The sequence below is a fragment of the Dermacentor albipictus genome, chromosome 10 (assembly GCF_038994185.2).
Source record: "Dermacentor albipictus isolate Rhodes 1998 colony chromosome 10, USDA_Dalb.pri_finalv2, whole genome shotgun sequence".
Taxonomy (NCBI): domain Eukaryota; kingdom Metazoa; phylum Arthropoda; class Arachnida; order Ixodida; family Ixodidae; genus Dermacentor; species Dermacentor albipictus.
Window position 1 is genome coordinate 34,016,751 of NC_091830.1, and position 27,515 is coordinate 34,044,265.

Consider the following 27,515-nt stretch of genomic DNA (forward strand, 5'->3'; position numbering starts at 1 on the left):
TAATTGTGTGTGAGATGTGTGTGCCCAATGCGTAGCCGGCATAAAACTACTTCGATGAACCGCTCTTGATGATAACACGACTTCCACTCGCCAACTATGGGTTTCGTGAGATGTAGCTTGTTGTGAGCACAACGGTCCCATTCGCGTTGCCATTTTACCGTGAAGGCTTTTATAATTGCACGGATGCTATCATTATATGGGAGTGTCGTGTTTGTAATATCTTTGTGCGCTGCCATCAATGCACATCTATCAGCTGCTTCGTTACCTGGTATCCCAACATGGCTTGGGACCCTGCAGAAACGAATTGACCTCCCGTATTCGTTAAGCACCAACATGTTTAAAATGTCTCCTATCAGGGGTTCACACTCAGCTTTCAGATGTAGAGCCTTCAGTGTACTTAAGGAGTCGGTGTATATGACTGTGTTTTTGTGCTTGCCAGTGATAATCTTTTTAACTGCAACCCATACAGCATAAACTTCAGCAGTGAAAACAGAAGCATGTGTTGGTATACGGACACTTGTTTCCCAATTTTCTGTTACGACCCCTACACCCACGTGTTCTTTTTTTTTTGGAGCCATCCGTGTAGAATTCCATGTGATGTTGATACTTGTCTTGAAGAGCACGGAATTCTTGCATGTTGTGTTCGTGTGGAGTGTTTCTTTTCTTTAAATGTGTTAATGTCCAGTCGCACAACTGCGTGAAATTGTACCGTGGGGCCAACCGTTGTGGTTTCTTGGCGACCTGGAGGACTTCGTGGGGGATGTCGTAATCCTGACAGTATTTCTCATACCGCAGGAGAAGTGGCCTAGTCATGTTCGGTTTATTTGTGTAGTGTAAGCGTGAGTTGCACTCTTTGAGGATGTTGTAGCATATGTGTTGCGGTGATGACTGAATTTTGAGTAGGTAAGAGAATGTTATTAATGCTCTGCGCTGCTGTAATGAGGGTTCGTTACACTCAACATATAAACTTTGAATGGGTGATGCTCTGTAGGCACCACTTGCCAGTCGCAATCCAAGGTTATGTGCTGGATCAAGGAGTTGGACGTAGGACTGCCTGGCTGAGCCGTAAACCACGGAGCCGTAGTCTAAAAGGCTACGCACAAGAGACCGGTAAATACGTAAAAGACAGGTTCGGTCGGAACCCCAGTGCTTATGAGACAGAACTTTTAGGATATTCAATGCTTTATTTGCCTTAATTTTTAGTGTTTTAATGTGGGCTAGGAAGTTTAGATTTTTTATCAAAGATTACTCCCAAGAATTTATATTCCTGTTTTACCGGCAGTGCGACATTATTCAATTTTAGAAGCGGGGCTAAGTACAATCCTCGTTTTTGCGAGAATAGCACTGTAATGGTTTTTTGAGTAGAGAAGCGGAAGCCATTTTTCTCAGCCCACTCGGTTAGTTTATTAATTGTTATCTGGAGCTGTCTTTCACATGTTTGTAAGTTTGAGGCGCGGCACGCTATTTGCAGATCATCCACATATATGGAGTGCATAACAGAGGGGGGGGGGATGACTTTGTTAACAGAGTTCATTTTTACTATAAAGAGTGTTGTACTCAGTACGCATCCTTGTGGCACTCCATTTTCCTGGATGAATATACGCGACAGCGCCATTCCTAAACGCACCTGGAATGTTCGGTCCGACATGAAATCGGCTAGACATTTGAGCATTCTACCTCGGATTCCTAAATCTGCTAAGTCCCTTAAGATACCAAACCTCCATGTTGTGTCGTAGGCCTTTTCTAAGTCAAAGAAAACAGTGAGACAATGTTGTTTGTGTAGAAAGGCCGCACGTATTTCGTCTTCTAGCCGGACTAGGTGATCTGTTGTGGAGCAACCTTTCTTGTATCCACACTGATGGTTATCTAGCACGTTCTCTGTTTCAAGGATGTATGTCAGTCTTATGTTGATGATGGCTTCATAGGACTTTGCAAGACAACTTGTGAGTGCTATGGGTCTATAAGTGGTTGCTGTTGTGGGAGGTTTTCCAGCTTTCAAGAACGGGATTATGATCGCTTTCGGCATTTTTCCCTTTTCCCAGCTTTTATTAAAAAACGAAGCAAGGTTTCAACTGTATTAGGAGATAGATGAGCGAGCATCGCGTAATGTACTCTGTCCGGACCAGGTGCTGTTTTTTTGTCAGTTGTTAGTACTCTATTGATTTCCGGTAGTGATAAAGCGGCATTATACGGTCTTTCTAAACTTCCTGTGGTCGGAAGCTTTAGTTTTTCTGCTAATTGCTTATGTTTTAGAAATGCAGCTGAATAGTTTACCGAGCTTGATATATTATGGAAGTGTTGTCCTAATATGTCTGCTTGTTCGTCTATATTTGTTTGCGTGCCTGGAGGTGATAGCATGGGGATGGTGTAAGAAGCGTAGTCACCTCTAAACTTACGAACCTGATCCCACATTCGTCTGGATGTTATTGAACTATTTATAGACGAGACATAATTTTTCCAGGACTGTATTTTGGCTTGTCTGCGAGTGTACCTGGCTTTCGCTTTTGCTTTTTTGAAGGAGAGTAGACTGTCTTGTGTTTGGTATCGCCGAAAGATACCCCACGCTTTGTTTTGTAGTTTTTTTGTTTGTGTACATTCCTTCGTCCACCAGGGTTTCAGGTTTTTTTCTTAATAAGCTAGAGGATTGTGGGATTGTTTCTGTTGCTGCAGCAAGTATACAGGCGGTGATCTTATCATTCATTTCATCTATGGTTAGCTCATCTGATATGTTATCCAGACTGGCCTTTTCAGTAAAGAGAGGCCAGTCTGCTAGGTGGAGTTTCCAACGGGGTGGTCTTAGTGGTATGGTAGGAGAAGGAGATTTTCTTTTAATAATAGCAGGCATATGGTCACTACCGTAGGGGTTGTCAATAACACTCCATTGGAAATCGTCAAAGAGAGATGGAGAGCATAGTGCCAGATCTGAGCAACTCATAGCGCCTGTGCTTGGGGAGTAGTAAGTTGCCGCACCGGTGTTTAAAAGGCATATGTTATTTGTTAGGATAAAATCTTCAAGCGTTTGCCCCCTGGTGTCAGTTGTTTGACTACCCCACAGTGTGTTATGTGAATTAAAATCACCGGCTAATAAAAATGGTTCGGGTAGCTGGTTTAAAATGACCTCTAGGTCTCTTACGGTAAAATGTAAATGCGGCGGAATGTATACTGAACAAATGGTGATGGTTTTGTGAGCTAAAACGGTGACAGCAACGGCTTCTATGTGAGTGTTAATGGGAACTTCTCTGGCTGCTATACCACCTGGCAGGACAATGGCTACACCTCCTCACAGCCGGTTCGCCTTAGCACGGTCGCGCCGTACAACAGTAAAACCTTTCAAAATGTTTTTGTGTTTTTCGCCTAGGTTTGTTTCTTGTAAGCACAGGGCTACAGGAGAGAAGTTTATTAATATGTGTTTAATGTCACCTAAGTTGTGCAAAAGCCCTCTACAATTCCAGTGGATACTAAAAGCCATTTTAAAATGGAAAGATAAGAAATGGCATTACGGAAAAATTAAGAGGTGTGGTATAGGTGACATGGGTTTAAAAAGGCTAATACAAATGAGCGATGACCTTTAGGTTAACGCTTTCTTATTTTGAGTTGTTATTGGGATTTTGTCCCTCTTACCGCGCTCGAGAGAGCGCTTATCCTTCAGTGTCAATGACACCGGAGTTTTTGTGTCGACCTCCATCGCTCTCTCTGAGGCGCTGGAGGACCGAGAGTTAGGCGCCGAGACACGTGCCTCTGGCCTTAGGGTTCGTTTGATTTTAGGGCCCTGCGGGGCTGGTGTCTGCAGGGCCGTCGAAGAGGGTGGAGGAGTACTGACTGCTTCCACCATGGGGGCGGGAGGAGTCACTGCGGCACCACTGCGCGTGGGCTCGGAGGACTCCGGAGGCCTCTGTGATGCTGCCCCCGCCTTTGTCTCTTCGGCATAACTTCTTCGGGGAAGGTACGACAGTCTTTTTCTGGCTTCGAAGAACGAGATTTTTTCTTTAACAGTTAGTGCAATGACTTCTGTTTCTTTTTTCCAGCAAGGGCAGGACCGCGAATAAGCTGGGTGATCTCCCTTGCAGTTAACACAATGTGGCGAAGAAGTGCAATTCTCTGATTGGTGGTCGTTGGAGCTGCATTTAGCACAAGTTGTTTGTCCTCGGCATGCATGTGAAGCATGTCCAAAGCTTTGGCACTTAAAACACCGTCTGGGATTCGGGATATACGGTCTCAAATTGACTTTGACATAACCTGCATCGAGTGGAGTAGGCATTACGCTTGTTCGGAAGGTGAGTATAACATGTTTGGTGGGGATTTCTTGATCGTTTCGTCGGATTACTATTCTTTGTACTTTGGTGACATTTTGTTCCTGGAAACCTTCCAGCAGTTCCTCGTCGCTTAAACCAATGAAGTCTTCTTCAGATATTACTCCCCTGCTTGTTTTAAGTGTTCTGTGGGCTGAAACAGTTACTGTCGCTTCGCCAATACTGGTAAGTTCAGAGAGCTTATCTGCTTGATCTTTGTTATTCAGTTCTAGGAGCAGGTCCCCGCTAGACATTTTGGATGCTTTGTATGTTGGCCCGATTTTGTCTTTCAGACACTTCGCTGCCAGGAAAGGAGAGAGTTTCCTTACCGGAATGTTGCTTTCACTATGCACTACATAGTGCTTTGAAAATGTTGGGGCGTTGCTTTGAAAGGAAAATTGAAATGGTACTTCAGTGCGGCATCTCTTCAGACGCCGATCATAAACAACAGAAGCTTGCGCTGCCATAGGAAAAGGTGTATGTTCGGCAACAGCGCCCACCGCCCACCACGGAGCCCAACGAGGGGACGCGGCACAGCTTGTGTACAAGCCTGCACGACGCCAGCCGTGCGCCATCACTATAACCCAATATGGTGTACCCAAGGTAGGATATCCACACAAGATTAACCCTTACCGCCGTGGAGAAAGGAAGTAAATGGAAGAGAGAAGAAGACAGTAAAGATGTAAAGTGAGAGATAAGGACGAAGGTTTGAGAAGAGAGAGACAGGAAAAGGCGACTACCGATTTCCCCCTGGTGGGTCAGTCAGGGGGTGCCGTCTATGTGAAGCAGAGGCCGAAGAGGTGTGTTGCCTCCGCCGAGGGGCCTTAAAGGTCCAAACACCCAGCATCGGCTCAACCCCCACGATCCCCTTTTCCCCAGACACGGCTAAGCCGCGCACGGCTACACGTGGGAGGGTCCAACCCTCGTGTGCTCGTGTACGTGGTGTCGCAAAACACCAAACGCCTGCTTGCACAGACGCCCCTGCGGGGCTAACAAATTCTTGTAACGCAACGAGATAAGATTCCCGAGTATGTATGACTTTATTTATTTATTTAGTATCCACAGCACCCATTCAGACATTACAGTGGGGGGGGGAGGGGTACAGATGAAAAACAAGCATAAAAATTGCAGATTTGCATAAATTTGTGTAAGTCAACAACACATTATTACAGGCCGACAAAAAAAAAGCACACAGCCAAGTTGCACGCAGGCATGTCGGGCACAGGCACGTTGCAGATGGGACATGTCACATTTGAAAAAAAAAGAGTACATAAAGCACAATGATTACAGAGACTCATAATGAAAAAAAGCAAAAAGAAAAAAATCGAATAATAAGTTGCAAAAAAAAGAAACAATGCAGTGATTAAGATACAGTGCGACAAGGTGAAAAAAGAGGCACTAAAAGAAAATGTGATTTGCAGCTGGGATTGTTTATAGGTCATTATGATTTCTAGACGTACACGGGACATTTATCAAGCCTTAGGGATGAAAAGATTCTATTGCTTTTAATGCAGCATAGAACTTGTGAGGACAAGAAATTCCTACAACTGAGGAAGGAAGTCGGTTCCACTGATTGATGGTTCTTGGGAAAAACGAGCTGCTAAAGGCCGATGTATTACATTTGTATTCTCTTATCTTCTGTTCATGATCTTTGCGTGCTGATGTGTAGTGAGGCTGGCTTATGTACACCTCACGCGGGATCCTAGTATGAGAGTGATATATGCTGTGTAAAAGCTTCAGTCGAAACGACGCTCTTTGGTGCTGGAGAGATTGCCAGTTTAGCATTGCCTTAGATTTAGTTGCACTAAACTGCCTGTCATACATTACTATATCTAGTACATATCTTGCCGACATGGACTAAACTTTTTCAAGCTTTTCTTTGGTGGTTACTGATGAAGGATCCCATGCAGAGCATGCGTATTCGAGCGCAGATCTTACATATGATTTATATAGTAACTCCCGGGTTTGTTGTGAAAACGCACGTGTATTTCGTCGTAAAAATCCTAAGCTCCGACAAGCTTTGCCTACGGTATAATCCACACGCCGATTCCATGATAAAGAGGGGCATAAGTAACCACCTAGGTATTTATATTCAACACCATTTTTACTGGACAGCACTTTATCGTATATTCAAATTTTCCAGGATATTTTTTTCTGGAGAACCTCATACACACCATTTTTTCGAGTTTCAGTTTCATTTCCCATCGCTCACACCACACCTGTATGACATATAAGTCGTTTTGAATTACGAAGCAGTCACTTTCAAATGTAACTTTATGGTATAATATACAGTCATCTGCAAATAACCTAATATGGGACTGTACATTTTCATTATTGTCATTGATATAAAGTAGGAAGAGAAGGGGCCCCCAGAACTGATCCCTGAGGTACCCCTGACGTAACATTGCTTATTGCAGATTGTTCACCGTTTACGACTACATATTGTCGCCTCTCGCGTAAATATTCGGCAATCCACGCAATAACTTGGAGATTAATGTTAAAACTGGTTAGTTTCTGCAGTAAAAGGTAATGTGAAACGGTGTCAAACGCTTTTTCAAAGTCAAGAAAAATACAGTCGACCGATGATTTGTCGTCTAGGGCTGCCGCTAATACATGTGTGAACTCTACTAGTTGTCTGACGCATGATAATCCTCGCCTAAATCCCTGCTGATTTGAGTGAAATAAAGATTTACTATCTATATGTTTGACTACTGCAGTATATAAAACATGCTCTAGAACTTTACTGCACACAGAAGTTAGTGAAATGGGACGGTAGTTATTAATAATGTTTTGCGGGCCAGTTTTATGTATAAGAACAACCGATGCCATTTTCCAATCAGCCGTAAGTGGACTGTGTTCCAAGGACTTCTCAAAAATAATTTTCAAATACATTGACACTATATAAGAGGAAGGCTTTAACATAAAATTGGGTAAACAGTCAAGGCCCACAGCTTTTGCACAATTTAAATCACGAAGCAGTAATTCAATGCCCCAAGCTTCGATAACTATTTTAGGCATGGGTGTGGATTCGTGTTTCAACAATTTCAGATCTTTCCGAGAATCTGTTGGGGCAGAGGACACTGATGTAGAATAAAGATTGAACATCTTGGCCTTTTCTGTGGCGTCGCAAATTGTAACATCGCCATCGGTCAAAGCGGGGATAGAAATGTCTTTTTTATTTCGTTTTATATGCTTCCGAAGTTCCTTCGGATTTTGCTTTATCTTACTTTCTATTGTTTTAAAGTAGGCTGATTTTGTTTGGATTGTAGCGTTGTTCACTTCCCGCATTGCCAGTTTTAGTTTACAAAAGTTCTCTTTAGAAGGGTATCATTTAAATGAACGGTAAATTCTTTGCCTACGCTTCACTAAAACATTCAGTTCTTTAGTGTACCATGTCTTACTTCGATTACGCCTTCTAGTCAATACCCATGACAGAAAAAACCGGTTGCGCAGTTCAAAGATTTTTTCTTTAAATAGAACCCATAGGTTTTCAACAGAATACTCATACGCAAGTGTTTCGAACACAACGAAATATGCTTCCAGTGAAGTATTGATTGCTTGGATATCAGCCTTGGCGTAATTGTACATGTACCAACTCTTCTCATTGTAAACGCTTACATGTTTCATATTTATTTCGCTTAGCACGACGTCATGATCACTTACTTAACCCTGGCAATATTTCAGTGTTCTGCACAATTTCTGGCACATTTTTGAAAAATGGATCTAGGATATGACTTCCTCGCGTAGGTTTCAGCACAGTTTGTCTTAACGAAAGGAGGTTCATGAAATCGGCATTTCAAATGTGAAGCTTGTTCTTTTGTCGAAGTATTCCATTGGAAATCTATTATTTGTTGTTTGCACAACCCCAATTGAAAATGCTACATTACTACAGTGCCAAAAACACTAAATTACAGACAAAAAGCAAACGTTACAGGTTGTCACCTAGGCTTCTGCTGCCGAACAGAATAGAAAACTTCCATTATCTGTTTTGTTTCAGCTTTCCTGCTAAAACATTTATCGAAGTTTTAGTTTCCATTATTTGCGATAGTTCATTTAGCAGAGGGAAATCGGAAATAATACTTTACCAGGAGCTTATTGAAACATATTTGGTTATTTTTTAATATCCGGAAATGACTAGGAGTTCATTTCGAATACCAATAGTTACTGTATTTGATTATTCACCCAAACCTAATCAGAAGTCAGACTCAAGTTCATTCGCAAACATGCAGCAGCTCGGAAAGTCCTTCTTACCCTGTAGTCACAGCCCAGTTGTCTAAACGAACAGTCGACAGGCATGAGCTGGCATACTGCCTTGTGTTGCCGCTCAAGCTGAAAAAGACAAGGAAGGGGTACACGTTATTGAAGAAGCAACGTCGCCGATTCTACTTTCTGGTAAATAGAAAAAATGAACAAGCGCGCTTTGAGTTCACAGAAACTACTGTCACAATAATCGCCTCCTTATGGTTATTGCCGTCTTGCCCGCTCCTCTAATCGATCTGGCTCGACTTCCGAAAGCAACGAATGCCCGACGCGAGAATCATCAACAGAGGGAGGCGTATGAGTCTTGAGCATATGGTGACATGCCGACGAAGAAGACGTCAGCTTGGTCGGAAGAAGACGACGCTCTGGACTTCGCGCGCTGTCTACCATCTTGTCAGCCGCTACGATTATTGTAGATATTCTGTAAATACACGTCTGGCTGTTTTTAACCCAGTAACAGTTTTGGTGGAGGTTGGGGGATCATTATCAAGGCGGTTTCACGCAGCGGGCGCTCCTTGGCTGCATCTACAATGCCAGCACAAGGCGAGGATGCTTCGGGCCTGTAGGCACCCACGCCCACCGTCATCCTCGCTCAACCCAGCGACCCAGGTTCCTTTTCCGGCACCAACGACACTGATGTTGAAGACTGGCTTCAACTATATGAGCGGGTGAGCTCCAGCAACCACTGGGATCAGACCATCGTGCTCGCTAATTTGATATTTTACCTCGCGGGCACGGCACGCGTCTGGTTTCGGACCCACGAGGAGGAACTTACCAGCTGGGACATTTGTAAACAGAAGCTGAAAGGTTTGTTTGACAAGCCTGTTGGACGTCAGCGCGCCGCCCCAAAAGACCTCGTTTCGCGTGTCCGGACGTGCACTGAATCCTACCTCACGTACACCCAGAACGTGCTCGCTCTGTGCCGCAAAGTGCATCCGAAGATGTCCGAACCAGATAAAGTTGCATACGTCATTAAGGGCATAGCAGATGATGCCTTCCACCTCCTTGTTTTCAAGAATTCTTTCACTGTGCAAGCCATTATTACCGAATGCCGGCGGTTTGAAGAAGCCAAGAGTCGCCACATTGTCCAGCCATTTCCCCACCTTCCCAACACGGCTGCTACGTCTACCTGCGAAGACCTCCGCAGTCCGCCCACGCCCGGTCTCTCTGATAACGTCCTACATATCATCCGACGTGAAATAGAAAGCCGCATCTCCTGTCACAGCCCCAACCCATGGCCCCGAAAATTGCCAGGCGACCGTCTCACTGATACAGTCCGTCGTGCGCCAGGAATTGGCCAACATTGGCTTGACCTACGTTTGCTCAGTTAGTTAACCTGACTACACTCCGTCCAGCACTGTCATACGCACTGGCCCTATCTCCCATCCCACAGCCCTCATGCTGCTCCTTGGTTCCCGCCGCAAACGCAGCCAGCACATTCTGTCGACACTTCTCTGCCTACCCGTTCTAGCCGTTCTCCTTCGCCACGTCGCCGCTTCTCCCGATCGCCCCCATCTCGCCGATCACCGTCCCCTAGCTCCTTCCGGCGCACCCTTCCGGACAACTAACGGGTGCAGTACCTGGAGGTGGTGCTGCCAAACCAACCCGACGCAAAAATCCGCTTCTGACCTTGCCCACATATCGGAACCTCATTAAAGTGAACGTGGATGGTGTACCTGTTACGGCTCTGATTGACACTGGCACGTACATATCTGTGATGAATGCTCAGCTTCGGAATCGTCTCTCGAAAGTCCTTACTCCTGCCCCGTCGCCTGCGGTCCAAGTCGCCGACGGTGGAACACCAGCCGTTATTGGTATGTGTCCAGCTCGCGTGAGTGTCGCCGGACATCATACTTCTGTTTTATTTTATGTTCTAGAGCACTGCCCTCACGATCTCATTCTGGGCCTTGACTTTCTGCCTACACATTCCGCTTTGATAGACTGTTCTGCTGGTGTTGTGCAACTCGCTCTACTTGCTGCTATTGACACTCCCGATAATGCTCCGATACGGCTATGTTCCACAGAGCATATTCTCCTCCCGCACGGTGCTGTTACCTACATAGGTGTCTCACCCGTTCCACCTATAGCAGACGGTGACTACATCGTATCCCCTAATCTGGATGTCCTGCTGTCGCATAACGTCGATTTTCCTTACCGTCATTACCATTTCGGACAAGGCGTCCTGCCTTCCACTTGTGAACTTTGGACTTTGTACACAAGTACTCCCACGCGGAATATTCCTGGCGCAAATAACGCCGGCCAGAGGCTACAAAATTTCGGCTTTAACTTGTAACAGCTCCTCGCGTTGGACTATTGCTTCGCCCCCTGTCCCTTCAGACTTGAATGCCCTAACAAAAATGATTGCTCCCGACCTTCCGCCCCAGCGTGCTAATGAACTACGTTGCCTCCTTGCCTCATACTGGGACGTATTAGACCTAGGAGAGCGCCCTCTAGGACAAACATCTGCCGTAAAACATCGAATAAACACCGGTGATGCGTGTCTCATCCATCGGCGACCCTACCGCGTCTAAATCATCCAACATGAAGTTGACAAGATGCTTTCTCGAGACATCATCGAACCTTCTTGAAGCCCATGGGCATCCCCTGTTGTACTTGTTAACAAGAAGGACAACAGTTGGCGATTTTGCGTGGATTATCAACAGATCAACAAGGTAACTAAGAGGGACGTCTATCCGCTACCACGCATTGACGATGCCCTGGATTGCCTGCATGGAGCACAATATTTTTCGTCCATCGACCTTCGCTCCGGCTACTGGCAAATTGCCGTCGACGGCATGGACCGCGAGAAGACAGCATTTATTACTCCCGATGGCCTGTATCACTTCAAAGTGATGCCTGTCGGCTTATGTAATGCCCCGGCCACATTTGAACGAATGATGGACGCCATCCTACATGGTTTCAAGTGGTCCATCTGCCTCTGTTACCTGGACGACGTGATCGTATTTTCTCCGACTTTTACGACACATCTCGAACACCTATCGACAATCCTATCTGTTTTCCGTCAGGCGGGGCTACAATTAAATTCGTCCAAGTGCCACTTCGGTCGTCAGGAAATCTATGTGCTCGGGCATCTCGTCGATTCTTCTGGCGTATGCCCTGATCCCGATAAAATACGGGCAGTGAAAGACTTTCCCGTGCCAACATGTGCCAAGGATGTTCACAGCTTCTTGGGCCTTTGCTCCTACTTCCGTCGGTTTGTCCGAAATTTCGCGAATGTTGCGCGCCCTCTCCCTCAGCTGCTTAAAAAAGACGCCGGATTCATTCGCGGCCCTGAGCAAGCTGTTGCTTTCACCGAGCTGATTGGGCTGCTTACGTCCACGCCCATTCTCGCTCACTTTGATGCGTCAGCTCCAACAGAAGTCCGTACCGATGCCAGTAGCCACGGTATTGGCGCTATCTTGGCACAGAAACAACAAGGGCGAGAACGTGTTATTGCCTACGCCAGCCGCCTTCTTTCCTCTGCTGTGCGCAATTATTCCATCACCGAACGCGAGTGTCTGGTCTCGTTTGTGCACTGGATAAATTGCGCCCCTATTTGTACAGCCGCCAATTCACTGTCATCACTGATCACCACGCTCTGTGTTGGCTTTCGTCCTTCAAAGATCATTGAGGGCGCCTTGGCCGCTGGGCTCTGCACCTTCAAGAATACAACTATTCAGTTGTATTCTTGAATTCTGTCGAGTACAACTATTCAGTTGTACTCGACAGCTCCTCACCGACTGCGGCCGCTATTTTGTTTCTAAAGTTGTCAACGACATTCTGCATTCGTGTGCGACTAAACACAAACTTGCTACTGCTTACCATCCACAAACGAACGGTCTAACCGAGCGCCTTAACCGCGCTCCTAATGACATGCTTTCCATGTATGTCTCCTCTGACCATCATGACTGAGACGTTGCGCTGCCGTTCGTTACTTTCACCTATAATCCCTCTCGCCATGATACCACCGGCCTGTCTCCATTCTTCCTCTTGTTTGGCCACGACCCTACGCTACCTTTCGACAGCATTCTGCCTGCTAGCTTGAATTCCACATCCGAGTACGTCCGTGAAGCCATACTCAAAGCTCAAGAAGCACGCCATATTGCCCGACGTCGACTTGTGGATTCCCAGGACAATCAGCGGCGCTTATATGGCGCCCGCCATTGTGGCGTCCATTACACACCGGGCACCCTGGTTCTCCTTTGGTCGCCGTCGCGACGCGTTGGCCTCTCGGAGAAGTTACTTTCACGCAACTCTGGCCCTTACCGTGTCTTGCGTAAAGTAACTGACATCACGTACGAAATCACCCCTCTTGAGCCAACCGTGGTTCAGCATTGCCGCGACGTGGTCCATGTCGCGCGTCTGAAGTTGTATCAGTCGCCCGCCTCCTAACCAGCACCGAGCCCATGCTTCCGCCGCCGAGGGTCGTGTGACATGCTGACGAAGAAGATGTCAGCTGGGTTGGAAGAAAACGACGCTCTGGACTTCGCGCACTGTCTACCTTCTTGTCAGCCACTTCGATTATTGTAAATATCCTACAAATATACGTCTGACTGTTTTTAACCCCGTAACAATTTTATTATGTTCTTGAAGCGTTAACACGGGGTTCCGCAGCTAACTGCTTCTTTTCGTTGCGCCCAATCAGAATGCGGTCCCTGTGGCCTGGAGTCGAACCCGTATAGCCTTGGGCTTAGCAGCAGAACAGTTCAGCCACTGAGACACAGTGCCAGCGTTAAACAGCTTTCTAAGCTTTTTCAGTGAAGCGCACGCACGCACGCGCACACACACACACACACACACACACACACACACACACACACACACACACACACACACACACACGCGCGCACACACAACACAACATAACACACAACACAACATAACACACACACACACACACACACCAAGAATAATTTTTCAGGATAGCTGCAGAAATAAATCAGTACACTCACGGGTTGAAAGCATGTCTTCAGCACTAAACAGGAAGGTAAAAATTAAGCATGAGGCGAGAAACTGCGACGTACCGAATTATCATTGCCGTTGAGGAACATCTCGCGATGAACAGCGCAAAATCAGGCGAAGGCGAGAGAAACACAGAATAAAGGGTTCTGCTTTCCGCTGTTAGTATATGCGTAGTGTATATTACCAACATGCCAATGGTTTCAAACATAACAAACTGGCTGTAGCTTAGCTAAGGTTAAGCCCAGGATGCGAAGCATACTAGCCTCTATTTTAACGCGACAGCGTTAAGGAGCTCGTGTCGCAGAAAAGCCGGTGTCGTCGGCGTCGGCTCAGGCGTGAAGCGCTTGCTCAGGCGCACATTTCGTTGTCGCGCCGAACGCTGCGTTGCTCGACGCTCACCGCGTCCGATGCGGGGCGCGTAGTCGCTGCGCCGTAGCAAAGCCACCTAGAAACAGTCTCTGTACCACGCCGCAACCTTCGCTTCTCATTCCAACGAGCAGCTCTGTCTCCAGGAGGCATCTCACCTGGTGAGTGTCTGGCAGAGGCAAGTGCAGCTGCTTATATACAGCCGCGACGCCGCGAGCGACGGCGCGAGTTGGAGCCCCGTTTCTCCTCTGTCGTGACGTCACGGTGTCACGTGGTCAGCCTTGAAGGCGACGCCGCGAGCGACGGCACGAGTTGGAGCCCCATTTCTCCTCTGTCGTGACGTCACGGTGTCACGTGGTATTGAAGGCGAAACTGCCACGCCTGAGGAGCTGGGTTGAGCTCTAGTAATATGCTTCGAATAAAAAAACACTCACACACGCACAAACAAGCAAACAAACAAATAAATAAACAAACGAACAAAAACATTCTGCACAGCTCGACATCACCTCTTTGCGGGTCCTGAAGTGCTTTCCGCAGTTCTCACAGGTGTCAGGACGCTGGTCACAGTTCAGTTCATGCCTCTGAAAAAAAAAGAAAAGAGGAACATGTGAGAGAGGCAACCGTGATGTGCGCCACTGAGTGGTAAAAAATAGTAACAAAAGCCAAAAATATATAAAATGCGTTTAAAACAAATAAAGTGGTTTACAATAAATGAAAATAAATAAATTGGTAGTTTTGTTCGGTTATTAGCAGTATTTGTAAAGTGTTGGTGTCAGTAAATACCACGTGGAAAGACTAGGCGCCGCCACGCCCTGAACACATATTTTAGCGAGGTCATCGCACTTCATCCTGATCGTCCAGAGCCGGAAAAAGTTCGGGCGGGCTGAAACTGCGAATAAGCAAAGTAAATCTTAATGACGCAGCTAATTCAGGAAATGAAATGAAATGGAACGGTATGCATTACATGTAACGGGCACAATACGGCGCTTTTACAAGTGAAAAAGAGTCGGTTTATTATCGAATAAAGTGGGCTGATCCTGGAGGTAGTGCAATCTGCTGTTCCGTGGGCCACGTGGCGGGAATCTCCGCATCTTGCCATGGCACGCGCTTAACGGGTGCTCTGAGAACAGATGGACGGTTCCTGCTGTCTCGCACAATAAGCCACAACCGAACATTGTTAAAACGGGCTGTGGATATAACCAAAACTGAGACGTGTCTGGGCGCCTCACTGCTTTTTCAACAATGCACAGCAGGCCATGTAAGGGGACGGGACTTGCAAGTACGTTCAAGAATGGCAGGTCTCTTCTTTTTCGAGGTGTGTGTTTGACATAGGAAATTTGCGTTTACCCTTTGACCTGATTGAACATGAAAAAATGAAAATCATACTTGCCTAAGCAGCCGTCCGGAGAGCCCCAGAGATTATAAGTCTCCTTTGGCAGGCCGTGAGTGAAGTAAAAGTTTGCGCAAGTACTACTTCTAAATAACTGAAGCACAACTGCGAGTCGGCCTAGGCGGAACCGATTCATTAAAAAAACATTGTGCGCAAAACAAACAGCGATGAAGAAAAGGAGCAACACAAGGACGAGCGCTGACCCTTGTGTTGCTCCTTTTTTTTTCGTCCCTGTTTGTATTTGGCATAGACAGTAAAAAAAAAATGAAATTATCTAACGCCTCTTTTTTAGCAAACTTTTGCGGTGCGTCCAGGCCACAAAAGAGGCAACGGGGGCATCAAAGTTGGAATCCGTTCTCGGCGTTGGGCTATTGTTTCATAGGGCTGAATCACCAGCACCCATACGTTCTTTAGCCAGAACAAGCAGGACAGAAAGAATGCCATGCGTCTTTGTGCATCTAGGAAGCGTAAGACGCACCCACCTGGCAGCCAATGTGCGCATGCGTGGGCGTGAACAGTCGTCGTGGTTCTGTCATCAGTTCATCGCCTTCATTTCGATGTGATAATTTCTTCGTTGCTAAGCTGTCATCAACGTATTGCCGTTTTCACTATGTCGTCTTCATTGCGTTGTCGTATTGTCACTTGAAAAAGGGAGTACCAGCGAAACACAAAGCACGCGCACACAAAGAAAAAGTGTTAGACACGGAAGGACGCTGGACTTTCAACTGTACTTTACTGGAATTCACTTTGCCGCACATAACCTCCGACGCGTGCGCATCTTCAACTCATCCCAATACATGTGCGTAGATAACACCTCGAAAGTACATTGCAGCGCGAAAACAACCAACGCATGCGTAACTTTGGGAGGAGTAGAAGTTGTATATGCGTCGGGGGTTATGTTCGGCTACGTGAACTCCAATAAAGTACAGTTGAAAGGCCAGCGTCCGTCCGTGTCTAACGCCTTTCCTTTGTGTGCGCATCGTTTTCTGTTTCGCTGGTACCCCCTTTTTCAATTTCATCATGCACCAACTAGCCCAAGAGCTTGCGCTAATGGATGTCATACTGTTGTCACCACGCCTTCATCCTAATGCTTTCGTCACGTCGTCATAATCATACCGCCGTCGTATCGCTCTCGCCATTCCATTGTCATCAAGCTATCGTCGGCGTTGCGTCGTCGTCGTGTAATCAGTGTGATGCCTTCGTTATACCTTCTCGTCAAGCGTCGTGGTCTCTCCATCATCATCATCACTCCATCGTCGTCATTCCAGCTTTTTCGCAATTCTGTCCTTTAAGCGTCGCCATTCCACCAACGTCACGCGTCGTTGTCATCATTCTTGCATAGTCATTGCACTGTCACTTCTCCGTCGTCATGCCATCGTCATCATTGCTTCGTCGTCATGCGTGGGATCTGCATGTCCGAGCGCCAAAAATTCATGTTGGCGAGGTCTTTCCCGCTGAAGATGTGTCCAACTTGGCCATGTGCTCTATGCCTGTCGATGCTCGCTATCGAACCATCATTCCTCGCGAACTGAAACCGTCACTTAAACCGATTTCACCAACGCGGGGGGGGGGGGGGGGGGTTTGCGACTACATCACAATAACCTTTACCTCGTCCTTTTCTCTCCGTATCTATTTCATATGTATCCGAGTGGGAGGATACAGAACGCCAGTAAAGGCAGACCGGAATGGTTATCCCTACAGGAAGAACCCGCGCCAGCTGGCCGTACGATGGTCAATACCCATTTTAAGCATGGAACAGAAGAACGCAAGAGGAGGCTTGGATAACGGACAACAAATGCGCGGCCCCGCAGCTGCGTCGCGCTGGGCTGCATGCATTCGTTTGTAGTCCTCTTTGAGCATTGTTTCGCAACATATGATACGCGGTGTAAGGTTCCCGAACGAAGTCAACGGAAAACAACAATGACTAAACAGAAAGACAGGACAGGCGGTGACTAAAAACTGTTGATTTGACAGTTAGGCGTACCAACAATCATTCTGCGCATAAGCGCGGCATTACGTCCATCGAATCGTTAACATTCATGACTAGAAAAAAAAAACACGAAGAAAGTACGAAGACAGTGAATGCGGTAGAACAAGCGCTTTCGTATCGACTGTTTCAACATCCTTTTGGTGACGTAATCAGTTTAACGTAACTTATAGTCCCCATTAGCGTTTTCTTTTTCTTAATGAATTCCACGAATGCAGTATCAATACCGAGTTCGAGATCTAGTTTGCCTAGCAAGGTAGTAATTGTCGAAGATTTTTCAGTGCCAGGCATCGCGGGCTTTGGGGTGGTATGCAAAATAATGTGACTCACCACTTTGTCGCGGGCGTGAACATCCGCGCCACAGAAATTGCATTCCAGGTATCTCATGGGGCAGTTTTTCTTCATGTGGTCTGCTATGGTTTTGATATCCTGCAATGTTCCGCAGAGAGTGCATGACGCTTTTCCTTTCAGGTTGCAAGTCTTGTAGTGATCCTGCAAAGTAACAGTTCATAGCGCTCGAACAAGAAAGAAAGATGACTGCAGGAAAAAAAATAACGGCAGCTTAATGACAGGTTAGCGTTGCGTTTGAACTTCTCGGTCCGTGTTCGAACTGTACGCGGGTTCGGCTAACTAGGGTATGACTAACGTGGACGGAGGTAGGAAAAAATTTTTGGCGCCCTGAAACACTTTCACACGCCGTGTATGACCTGCAGTGACATCGTGCAGGCGTCACTAGACAGCCCGTAAAGAGAAGGGCCCGTAAAACGAAATCAATTTTAGGTTGCAGCACTGACGTTACTTTGCAAGTTTAAGATTTAATAGCCTGAGAAGATATAAGATAAAAGGCAAGCACTGTGAATGTTATGTTTCATCAGGTATGTTTGTGGGCTGCCATTCTAAAAATTCTGGGTAATTATTTAGTAAGGAACGTACGACCTGGTATTAGCAGCTTTATTGGTTGAATAATGTCACAAGGAACCTGCATATACTGCTGCGATAAGCAAAAAGCATACATATGGTTAAGTATACGCGAAACCATTGTGTAAGCTTTATGTATTGAACATCATTTTATATCAGTGACAATTAGTTTGTGTAATTGTGCGATTCCGTTGGACTATGCGGTTATACGCAAGTGAATGAGGAGTCGGACACTACTTTAGAAGCGTACCGTGTATACAATGCTTCGTACCTTGTACATGTTATCGTCTTGCTGGAATTGTGCCATGATTGTGACTCCGTGTTCGTATCGTCTCTTGTTGAAATAAACATTTTGTGAACACGGTGACAATTGGCTTGGTGGATCCCTATAATTGCTATAGTAAAATAAATGAGAAGCGTGGACCGTTACCACGATGTCTTGGTCGTACAATCGTAGTAACCAAAGTGGTCACGATAGTTGTTTGCAAGTAAATGAAGATGAATACTTACAAGAACGTCTCGTAATTTGCCGTTAAAACGGCAAGTCTTGGTTCGGTTAGGACAAGCTGATGGCGCGTTCTCCAGGATGGCCCATTCATCTGCATTTTTCTTCATCTGTCCGAATAAAAATTGGTCTTGCAATGTTTTTTTTTTTTTGAAGCAGAATATAAGTTTTAACCGCTTCTCTGTTAGATAGGTTGCAAATCATGAAAGGTACCGACAACCGCCAAGGAGAACACATCATGCGATTCTAATAAAAATGAAATTACCACGATGTATAGAGACATAATTGAGCATGCTGTTCGCGGTTTATGGAGGAGTTGGAATGTTTCATTTTCACATGAGGTCGCCAAACACGGTTGGTCGTGCGTCGTTGCGGTGAAACCTTGGTACTAGAGCGGCATGCTTACTATCGTAACAGCAGATTGCTTTACGTAAGTCGTCTGCACCATATTTATTGCTTAAAATTGCAGCCTTCATATCGTATATGCGTTTGAGCCTTATTATTTACTTATTACGCTGACCTCTACGCTAACGTATTTGAGTTAATAGTGGTACCATTTGCCGCGACCATTCACACTGTAAAGAAAGAAGTGCTTCTCCTCCACTCTGCCATTGCCGCTGACAGCTCATTTTTCCGATGTCACTAGAAATTATTTCGTGACCGAGGCTACCATTCTAAACGTTACACGATAATGCACACTTGTTCGTTATGCTCCTTTTTATTAAAATTTCAGTAAAGCATGCTTTATGAAGCACATTGTAATGACAAATAATACAAGCGAAAATTCTTCAATATTAGTGACGAGCAAGCTATATACTTATTCTCAAACTTTTCGACGAATATTCATTACTGAATTTGATTCACGCACGATTCGATCCATATTCGATTCAATCTAAAAAGCTACTATTCGCATACCCTTATAAAGCAATAAATACAATGTAAAAAATATATGCGGTAAACATTTGTAGAATAAATACCAGAACGTCTATAAACAATGCAGTAATAGAGTAAAAACAGCAATTCAAAAACAAACAGTAGGAGGGGAAAGGCGGGGAACTGATAAGTTTGTCATTCAGACCAGTATTACTCCAGTGATGCGCAAGTACTTTTGACAAAGTGTGCTCGATAATTTGATCACCATGCATGGTTCTGCAAGATTATGGATAGTTTTCATGTGACGACATCACGAAAGCAGCCTTCGCACTTTGCCAGTTCCTAAACATGGCGGCCACAATGACGCCTGTGCACCCTTTCATCACGCATACATGGTTATTGCTTTTTGACGGTGACCGATGTTTTTTAATGTTATCGATTTGTCGCGCCCGGTGCAAGACACGTTTGTCGTGCAGTCACTTTGACTGTTTATACAGCTTATCGACGTGACAGTACCCTAATATGGCTGACAGATGATGCCAGTGCAAATCGTCTATGTCTGCCCCATCCCAGGGTGTGTTTCGATACTGGCCAGCATTGTAGACAGTCCATGTCCACAGCTAGAAAGCTTCGAGCTCAAGCAATGAAACATACCAGGAACCGCCTGGAAGATGTCTCCTTGACATGACGCCGCCTCGCGTCCTCCATAAAAAGCAAAGAAACGCACATATTACCGCTGTATTTTAATAATTTTCGCATTGAAACTTACGATAAACAACTTTGCATTGTATTAAGCGCATGAGAAAGCGTCACTACGTTTTCTTTTGAGCAGACGACCTCCTCGCCGAGCTTCGAAGCCTTCTGCTGAGCAGCCATCTTGCTTGGACTGCAAAGCAGCCCATATCGTTTTCGGCTCCGATCATGTCTTCGCGAAACTCTCTTGTGCCGTGTCTGTCAGAATTGCAGGGAGACTTACAATGTCTGCCTCCAATTTAGCCGCCTATTAAGGGGAGTACGTGGAACATTGGAACAGAGCCTGAGCATATCTAGTTGCGTCTTCGGAAAACCGCAGTGTAGGCACTCACCGAGGTTAGGGGAGCATTCCACTGGCAAATGTAGCACGTGAACTGGTTGCAGGCGTCTGTGAGCACTTCGGCACACCTGCGGCAGTAGACGTGGTCCTTGCCGTCCTTGAGGCCAGCCGCTGTGACACAATTGCACGCCGAGCAGATGAGCTCCGGCTGGAGCTTCTTGGCAAATGGCACGTCGATCTCGTTCGAGAAATCCGGATGGTCCCGCAGCTTGTAGACGTTCTCGTAGGCCATCGTGAGGTGATCGCTGAAGAAAAAAAGGATATTAGCGAAGCTGCATTCGTGAGTTGGCTTTTTACAGAAAACTCACCCTTCTTTCATGTTTTTAATTCAAAAAGGAACTACCCATTCAGGTACGCAACTAAACACACGAAAAACATGTGTACTCTCAGTGAACAAGCCTGATATTTAGCCCCCCCCCCTTACCCCCTACAGAAGAAATGAAAACGAAAAAACAAAGAATCGCAAGAAAACGCTGCATCGACAGAAATATTCGTCTATGTAATAATTGCCGAGACCACAGCTAAACAATCTTAGATATTCATTAACACGCGCCGCATGTTACATGAAAGAAAATCCAAATTCTTTGGAGAATTCACCATGGTTGAGGTCCTTTATACGTAGCGCATAACATCGATGCTTAACACCAGTAAATGTGTGATAACTGCAAAACTATTTTACTCTTGTTTCTTCTCACAAGCTGCTTTGTTAAGGCCTGGTAGCACGTGTTTCAATGGCAGAACTTAAGGCTGTAGATTCATGTCCACTTCGATGTGTTCATCACGATCGTTTGATATTGATCTGGAATTTTGTAGAAAAAGCCAGTGGCACTGATTAAGTTCACTTTCGTGACGGTCGGCAAGCGCTAGGGTAGTAATATAATTTGCGAATGATGGATAAGGCCGAGGGGGTGGGTGGGTGGTGGCTCAACTTGTACGCTGAACCATCACTTTCAGGTTTATAGCGCACAACGAGGGACGAGAGACAGAAGTACGACGCGGACACAGCGCTAACTTTCAGCAATTGTTTTTTGTTCTACGAAGCTGTAAACATGTGCATAGGGAACAAGCAGCAGCGCACGCATGCGCATATGTACTGGTTTTGAACAAATAAGACAGCAACGAGACATGTGTAATTGAAAGTTAAGTTGATATCGAAGATGAAAAAGGCGACCACGCATAGCCAATCTTGAGTTAAAAATTTCTTTTTGGCTATGCATCGTCGCCTTTTTCATCTTCGATATCATAACTTTCCATTACACACGTCTCGTTGCTGGCTTATTTGTTCAAAACCAGTACATATGCGCATGCGTGCACTGCTGTCTGTTCCCTATACATATGCGTACCGCTACGCAGAATAAAAAACAATAGTTGGAAGTTAGCGCTGTGTCCGCGTCGTAATTCTGTCTCTCGTCCCTCGTCGTGCGCTAAAAACGTAAAAAGTTATGAAATACCAACATGCCGAAACTTACGCTCTTCCTAAACTATCACAATGTCACCTGTTGAAGATGACATGCATCTTCAGCTAGCGTGTACCACTCATCTCCATACGTCATTAAAGAGGCGAGTGGTTACAAACCATCAGAGCAGGTACAACAATAAATTAGTGCACGACAAAAAATACTTACAACTACATAATATAGAATAACAATACTATTTTAGCTGTGATTATTAAGCAAGTACAAAAAATACAAAGGTGTAAATGATAAACACTTAAAACAATTTGCATCCTTTGGGGCTTACCTTGTCCCGCAACAATAATCGTCCTCTCTCTTGCCCGTGTTTCATTTGTTTAACGCTGTGAGCAGGCTACTTCCAAGTCACGAACGGCTTGGACGTTATCAGCGTGACACACCATATTCGACAGGAAAGTAGCGAGCGCTGATTTTTCAACAAAGGAAACGCAAGCAATGAAGATGACGAATACTATTGCGGGACAAATATACACCCAAAAGTGTGCAACTGTTTCAAGAGCACTTGTTACAAGAAATTTTTCCTTTTTATAGGAGGATAGCTAAAAGCTGACGAAAGAATTGGTTATCATTTATAGTTATGATGTCATCGGGAAGGAGGTTCTCAGGTTACATGGGGCAAAATGATTGGTGTTAGAGTGTCACAATGTGGAATGCCGACCTCGTGATGGCGGTCGACACGATGGGAGAAATGCTGAGGTCTGTATAAAAAAACACGGACAGCGAAACACAGGACGAGCGAGTAAAGAGCACAGGGCAGAGCGCTGACTAGCAACCAAATTCTTTACTTGCAGAATCAGCATATGAAGACGTCATTGAATGTGACATTCAGAACAGAAAAAGAAGGATAAGCGTCAGCCACGGAGATAATCCAGTTCTTTTGTTGAGAGCGCGAGGGATGCAAAACAAAAGAACTGGATTATCTCCGTGGCTGGCGCTTATCCTTCTTTTTCTGTTCTGTTTGTCACATTCAATGATGTCTTCATATGCTACTTCTGCAAGTAAAGAATTTGGTTGCTTGTCAGCGCTCTGCCCTGTGCTCTTTACTCGCTCGTCCTGTGTTGCGGTCTTCCTGCTTTAATACAAAGATGAACCAACCAGCCCGATTGAACATACTACTGAGGCCTAGCGATCAGTTGTTCACAAAGCGTAGAATTACGGTATAAATTGTGAAATAGAATCAAAGGGCATGTTTTATGACGTGACGCAAGAATAGCAAGGGGTAGAGTGCTTTTCATCGATGTTATACATGTTGATGTTATATAAAGAACGAAACGAACGGGGTTATTCTCTGCGAGTTCGAGCGGAGTAATTAGGTGGTTACGATAGGGATCCCATGCAGATGAAGCGTGTTCAAGCTCGCAACCTAGTAATGTTCTACAGAGCAATAATGCGGAAGGTGCGTTGGAAAAGTTCTCACATATGCGCCCTGACAGTTGATTGACATCATTAACGACGTAATCAATGTGAAGCGCCCAAGATTGGTTACAGGTGATATGGATATCAAAGCACTTATAAGAACTGACAGATTCAAGGGGGACATTGTTTAGTATGCTTAGTGCGTATTGATTAATATGTTAATGGACTGCTAGAACTTCTAGATATACGGATGACTTTACATATGTTTATGTTAAAATCCAGTTTCCATGTACTCAACAAACTGTTACGGTAATTAGGTCAGATTGGAGGCAGTATATGATGCAACTGTCTGCAAAAAAGGTTAATGTTGGAAGAAATAGTGAAGCGAGGTCGTTAATGTAACGTAATTTATCAGAGGTCCAGTGACTGACACCTGTGGTACACCCCGATGTAAACCAGCGGGTGAAGAGAGATGACCGCTAGCTGTGGTATATAGCACGCGATTAGTTTGAAAACATTAAACCCATGTAAGGAAATCGCTGTCTAAATTTAATAGGGCCAGCTTGTACAATTTGGGACAGGCCTTATCGAAAGCCTTGCCGAAATCTAAAGATACGCAATCGGCACACGTTGAACGATCAAAAATGCGATGTAATTTATGCGTGAACAATATAAGGTGGGTCTCACATGAAAATGTTTTACGAAATTCATGTTGTGCTGACGTGAAGAACGAGTTTGATTCGAAAAAAGTTAATTGGTTAGGTTCGAGGAAATGACGTGTTCAAATAGCTTGCAACAAGTACTGCAGCAACATTTCGAAGCCGCTGAGAAACGGCTGCGCGCTCGTCCGCGACAGAGAGCAACGACGTCGCTACTGGCGCAGCTAATCCAACACACCCTAGGTAGCACAAGGCTTTTCAATGCGATACATGACGTCATGTTACCTGGCCTGACTGACATAGAAGCTAATAGGGATGCTCCCGTGTACGCAACAGAGATTTTGACGTCACCACTTTCATCACGCCAGCCTTGTCAATGGAAATTTCGGACCAGGTAGCGTGACCCCAGAGATCGGAGTAAACAGGCCTTGTGCTACGCAGGCAGTGTTGGCTAATAGCGCGCCTCTCCTTTCTCCCTTTTTTCGCGCATGCGCACGTTGTTGCGCCGGGTGAGTTTTCGACGTACAGGTGACCGACAGACGGACGCTCAGAGGAATCGGCTATACATACGCTGTAAAAACCCAATCTTGAGAAACCACTGCTACGCCGCAATGACCAGCACATAAAATTGCTGACCTGACGGGGTGTCTTGATTTCAGTCAGCCCAAATTACTTTCGCATTAGCATGAGAAGTATGACTTGGGATTGCAGTGCGGTGCACTGAACGCCTTTCGTCTTGTAAACGACAAGGTGTGAATGCCCCCGCTTAAACCAAGTATTTGTGCGTAACCGTCAGAACAAACGGACGCCGTAATGCCAAACAAAGCAGCATCAGCAAATCTCGGCATAAGCCAAATCATATACCTACACTGAGCATGACTAGGCAGTTGGGGTGCTGCGTATAGCTGACTGGTCACTCAGGTTTGCCGTTCACAGAGAGAACCAGAGACTCGCATTGCAGAGCCCCAGTGGTCACTTGTTTGGGTGAGTTTAGTCACAGAAGAAAGAAAAATAAAAGTTGGCCAGGTGTTGCACCATTGTAACACGAGAAGGCGAAAACCAGCTTCACATTTGGTGCGCTGCAATTGGACACATGTCTGAACGCTTCGTTACAAAAAAAAATTATTTCACATGATTCATAATTGTGTTGTGAAGGGGCACACCCTTCACAGTCCGGTGTCGTCTATTGCCAGCTTTCGCCCAATATCAAATAAGGCTCCGTGTTAATCTGGGAACTTTGACGTTCATATTTGTTTTGCACGCGGAGCGAGTATATATCTGACGTTTTGTTCAGTGAAGGCAGCTTAAGGAGAAGGCTGGTTAGCACGGATTGCACCAAAACATCATTTCATCTTTACTAGCGACTGCATTATTTAAAACTTTAAATCTAGCTTGTAAAGGAATTAAGACTTAGTGTTCATGCTAATTGCATGAGTGGATTCGAAGTCTGGCAGCACTGCGTCAGAAAAAAAATTAAGATAAATTCTGCGATTCTACGTGTCAAAATAATATTATAATTATGAGGCACGCCGAAGTGGCAAATTCCGCAAAAATTTAGACCTCCTGGGATTCTTTACTGTGCAGCCAATAGTGGTACACGGGTGTCTTTTGGATTACGCAAATGCGGTCGTCACGTAGGGGATTCGATCCGGTGCCCTCAGACTTAGCAGCGTAACGCCAATCACCACATAACCACGGCGGGTGACGTCACGTCAGAGAGCGCCTGTGCAATCGATAGAGGTTAGATGAGCGATACCTGAAAACCTCATATAGGGGGCTAAGAAAGCCTTGCTTCGAAAATATTTAAAATCATTCACAAGAAAATATCAGCGCCTCACACGTACATCAACTTAGAAAAGTTTGCTTCGTGCGGCATCCATAGCTTCTGTTGTGTTCTCATACTTTTGACTCCGTGAAAATAGCTTGTCTCCATCGCTTGCTACAAGCTGACGTACGATAGAGTTTGCTTTGCCAACAAGTTTGCTATCATCGAGGATGTATGCGCGCGTCGTGGGCTTTCTGTAGTCAACTGTACTGTGCTTCTGTGTTGCTTTCACTTTTTTTTTGCAGGGCTGACAAATTTCTGTGACGACCTACGCATGTGTTTTGCTCATCAACTGTCTTGAATATCAGGCTTATACGAACAAATAACGCTGCTTGCTACATCTTAGGGTTTGAACTGCATCGCTGCCAATAAATTGAGGTGCACTGTAAACATCCAGGGGCGATGAAGGAATAAAATTAAGAAATGCGTGGAACATTAATTAGAGCTCACTTAAGCAGCTGCCATGGCAGACATGGAGGCAGAATATCAGAAATTGATAAAGCGAGTGGTGCTCTCGACAATAATCTCGAGCTGCTATAAGTACGGCGCAATACTTAAAAAGTAATTGATATTGAGAGTCACATGCCAAAACGCCGATATGATTGCAGGGCACGCCGTAGAGGAGGGGGGGGGGGTGCCCTGGGCTCTGGGCTTATTCTGACGAGCTGGCGTTCTTTAGCGGGGACCCAATACGCGGCACAGGAGTGTTTTTGCATGCCGCCACCATCGGAATGCAGCCGCCGTGGCTTGGATTCGAACCGGCAGCCTCGATCTCATAAACAGAACCCATAGTAACTGCGCCATGAGCCCGATAAGTGCGAAATTATTCTTTCACAGATTGATTTTCATTTTATTTTTCGATGCTCCCACCATGTACTATTCCATGCACAATGTAAATACGTACAAAAGGCAAACCACTACTACTACCCTTCGTGATTGGGCTGTTTACCTTTAGTTTACCTGCCGGTGGCTTGAGTTCCGAGCTTTCCGGCGCATTGAAACCGAAACTACAGCACTTGGAGCTGCGAGCTATCGGGGAAACACCCTTAGTGATTCAAGCGCGCTAGAATGCCACCCGAAATCGTCGTTTAGAGTTTAGTGATCCGTCGCACACAGCGATATTATTATGCCCTGCGATTCGCGAACCGTCGCCGTCTCTAGCACATTCCGATTCAACGCCGATAACGAGGACCACACCAAGTATGGCTGCCAGTAGGCGACACTGCAACCGATGCGAGCGAACTTTCCATCTTGCTTAACCAGCAGATGCACTACGATAGGTTGCCGTCCACCGAACAGAGCGCTTCAACAAACGTCGCACAAACTCACCGTCGTATCGGTAGCACAGGTGTCGAAACAGCCCACCCTGGGACAACGCTGACAGATTACTGAATCAAGTACACGGCGCCGGCAATGGATGGCCGCTCGCTGCGTTTTCCAGCATGCAGGCGATGCAGGCGTCTCGTCGCAGCGGCGGCGTGACGGCGGTGATAAGATACGAAAAGAAGGAAGTTGTTGCCACGGCTGCAGGAGTGAGGCGTTGCCGGTGCCCGTAGAACG

General features: G+C 45.7%; 1 protein-coding gene across 4 annotated transcripts in view; it reads right to left on the bottom strand.

The window, feature by feature from the left end:
- The window catches only part of LOC139050962 (TNF receptor-associated factor 5-like), a 93,585-nt gene extending 66,070 nt beyond the window's left edge, over positions 1–27,515 (bottom strand). For 2 of the 4 annotated variants that reach the window (XM_070527874.1, XM_070527873.1), the window contains exons 1-6: positions 27,285–27,514; positions 20,636–20,888; positions 18,683–18,787; positions 17,585–17,746; positions 14,384–14,458; positions 8,541–8,618 (exon numbers count right to left, since the gene is read on the bottom strand). In XM_070527874.1, coding sequence (XP_070383975.1) covers positions 8,541–8,618; positions 14,384–14,458; positions 17,585–17,746; positions 18,683–18,787; positions 20,636–20,875 — 660 coding nt within the window. In that variant the 5' untranslated portion in view covers positions 20,876–20,888; positions 27,285–27,514. Of the gene's footprint in view, positions 1–8,540; positions 8,619–14,383; positions 14,459–17,584; positions 17,747–18,443; positions 18,568–18,682; positions 18,788–20,635; positions 20,889–27,284 lie in introns of those variants that run through there. The other 2 variants (XM_070527875.1, XM_070527876.1) reach the window with 2 other exon arrangements.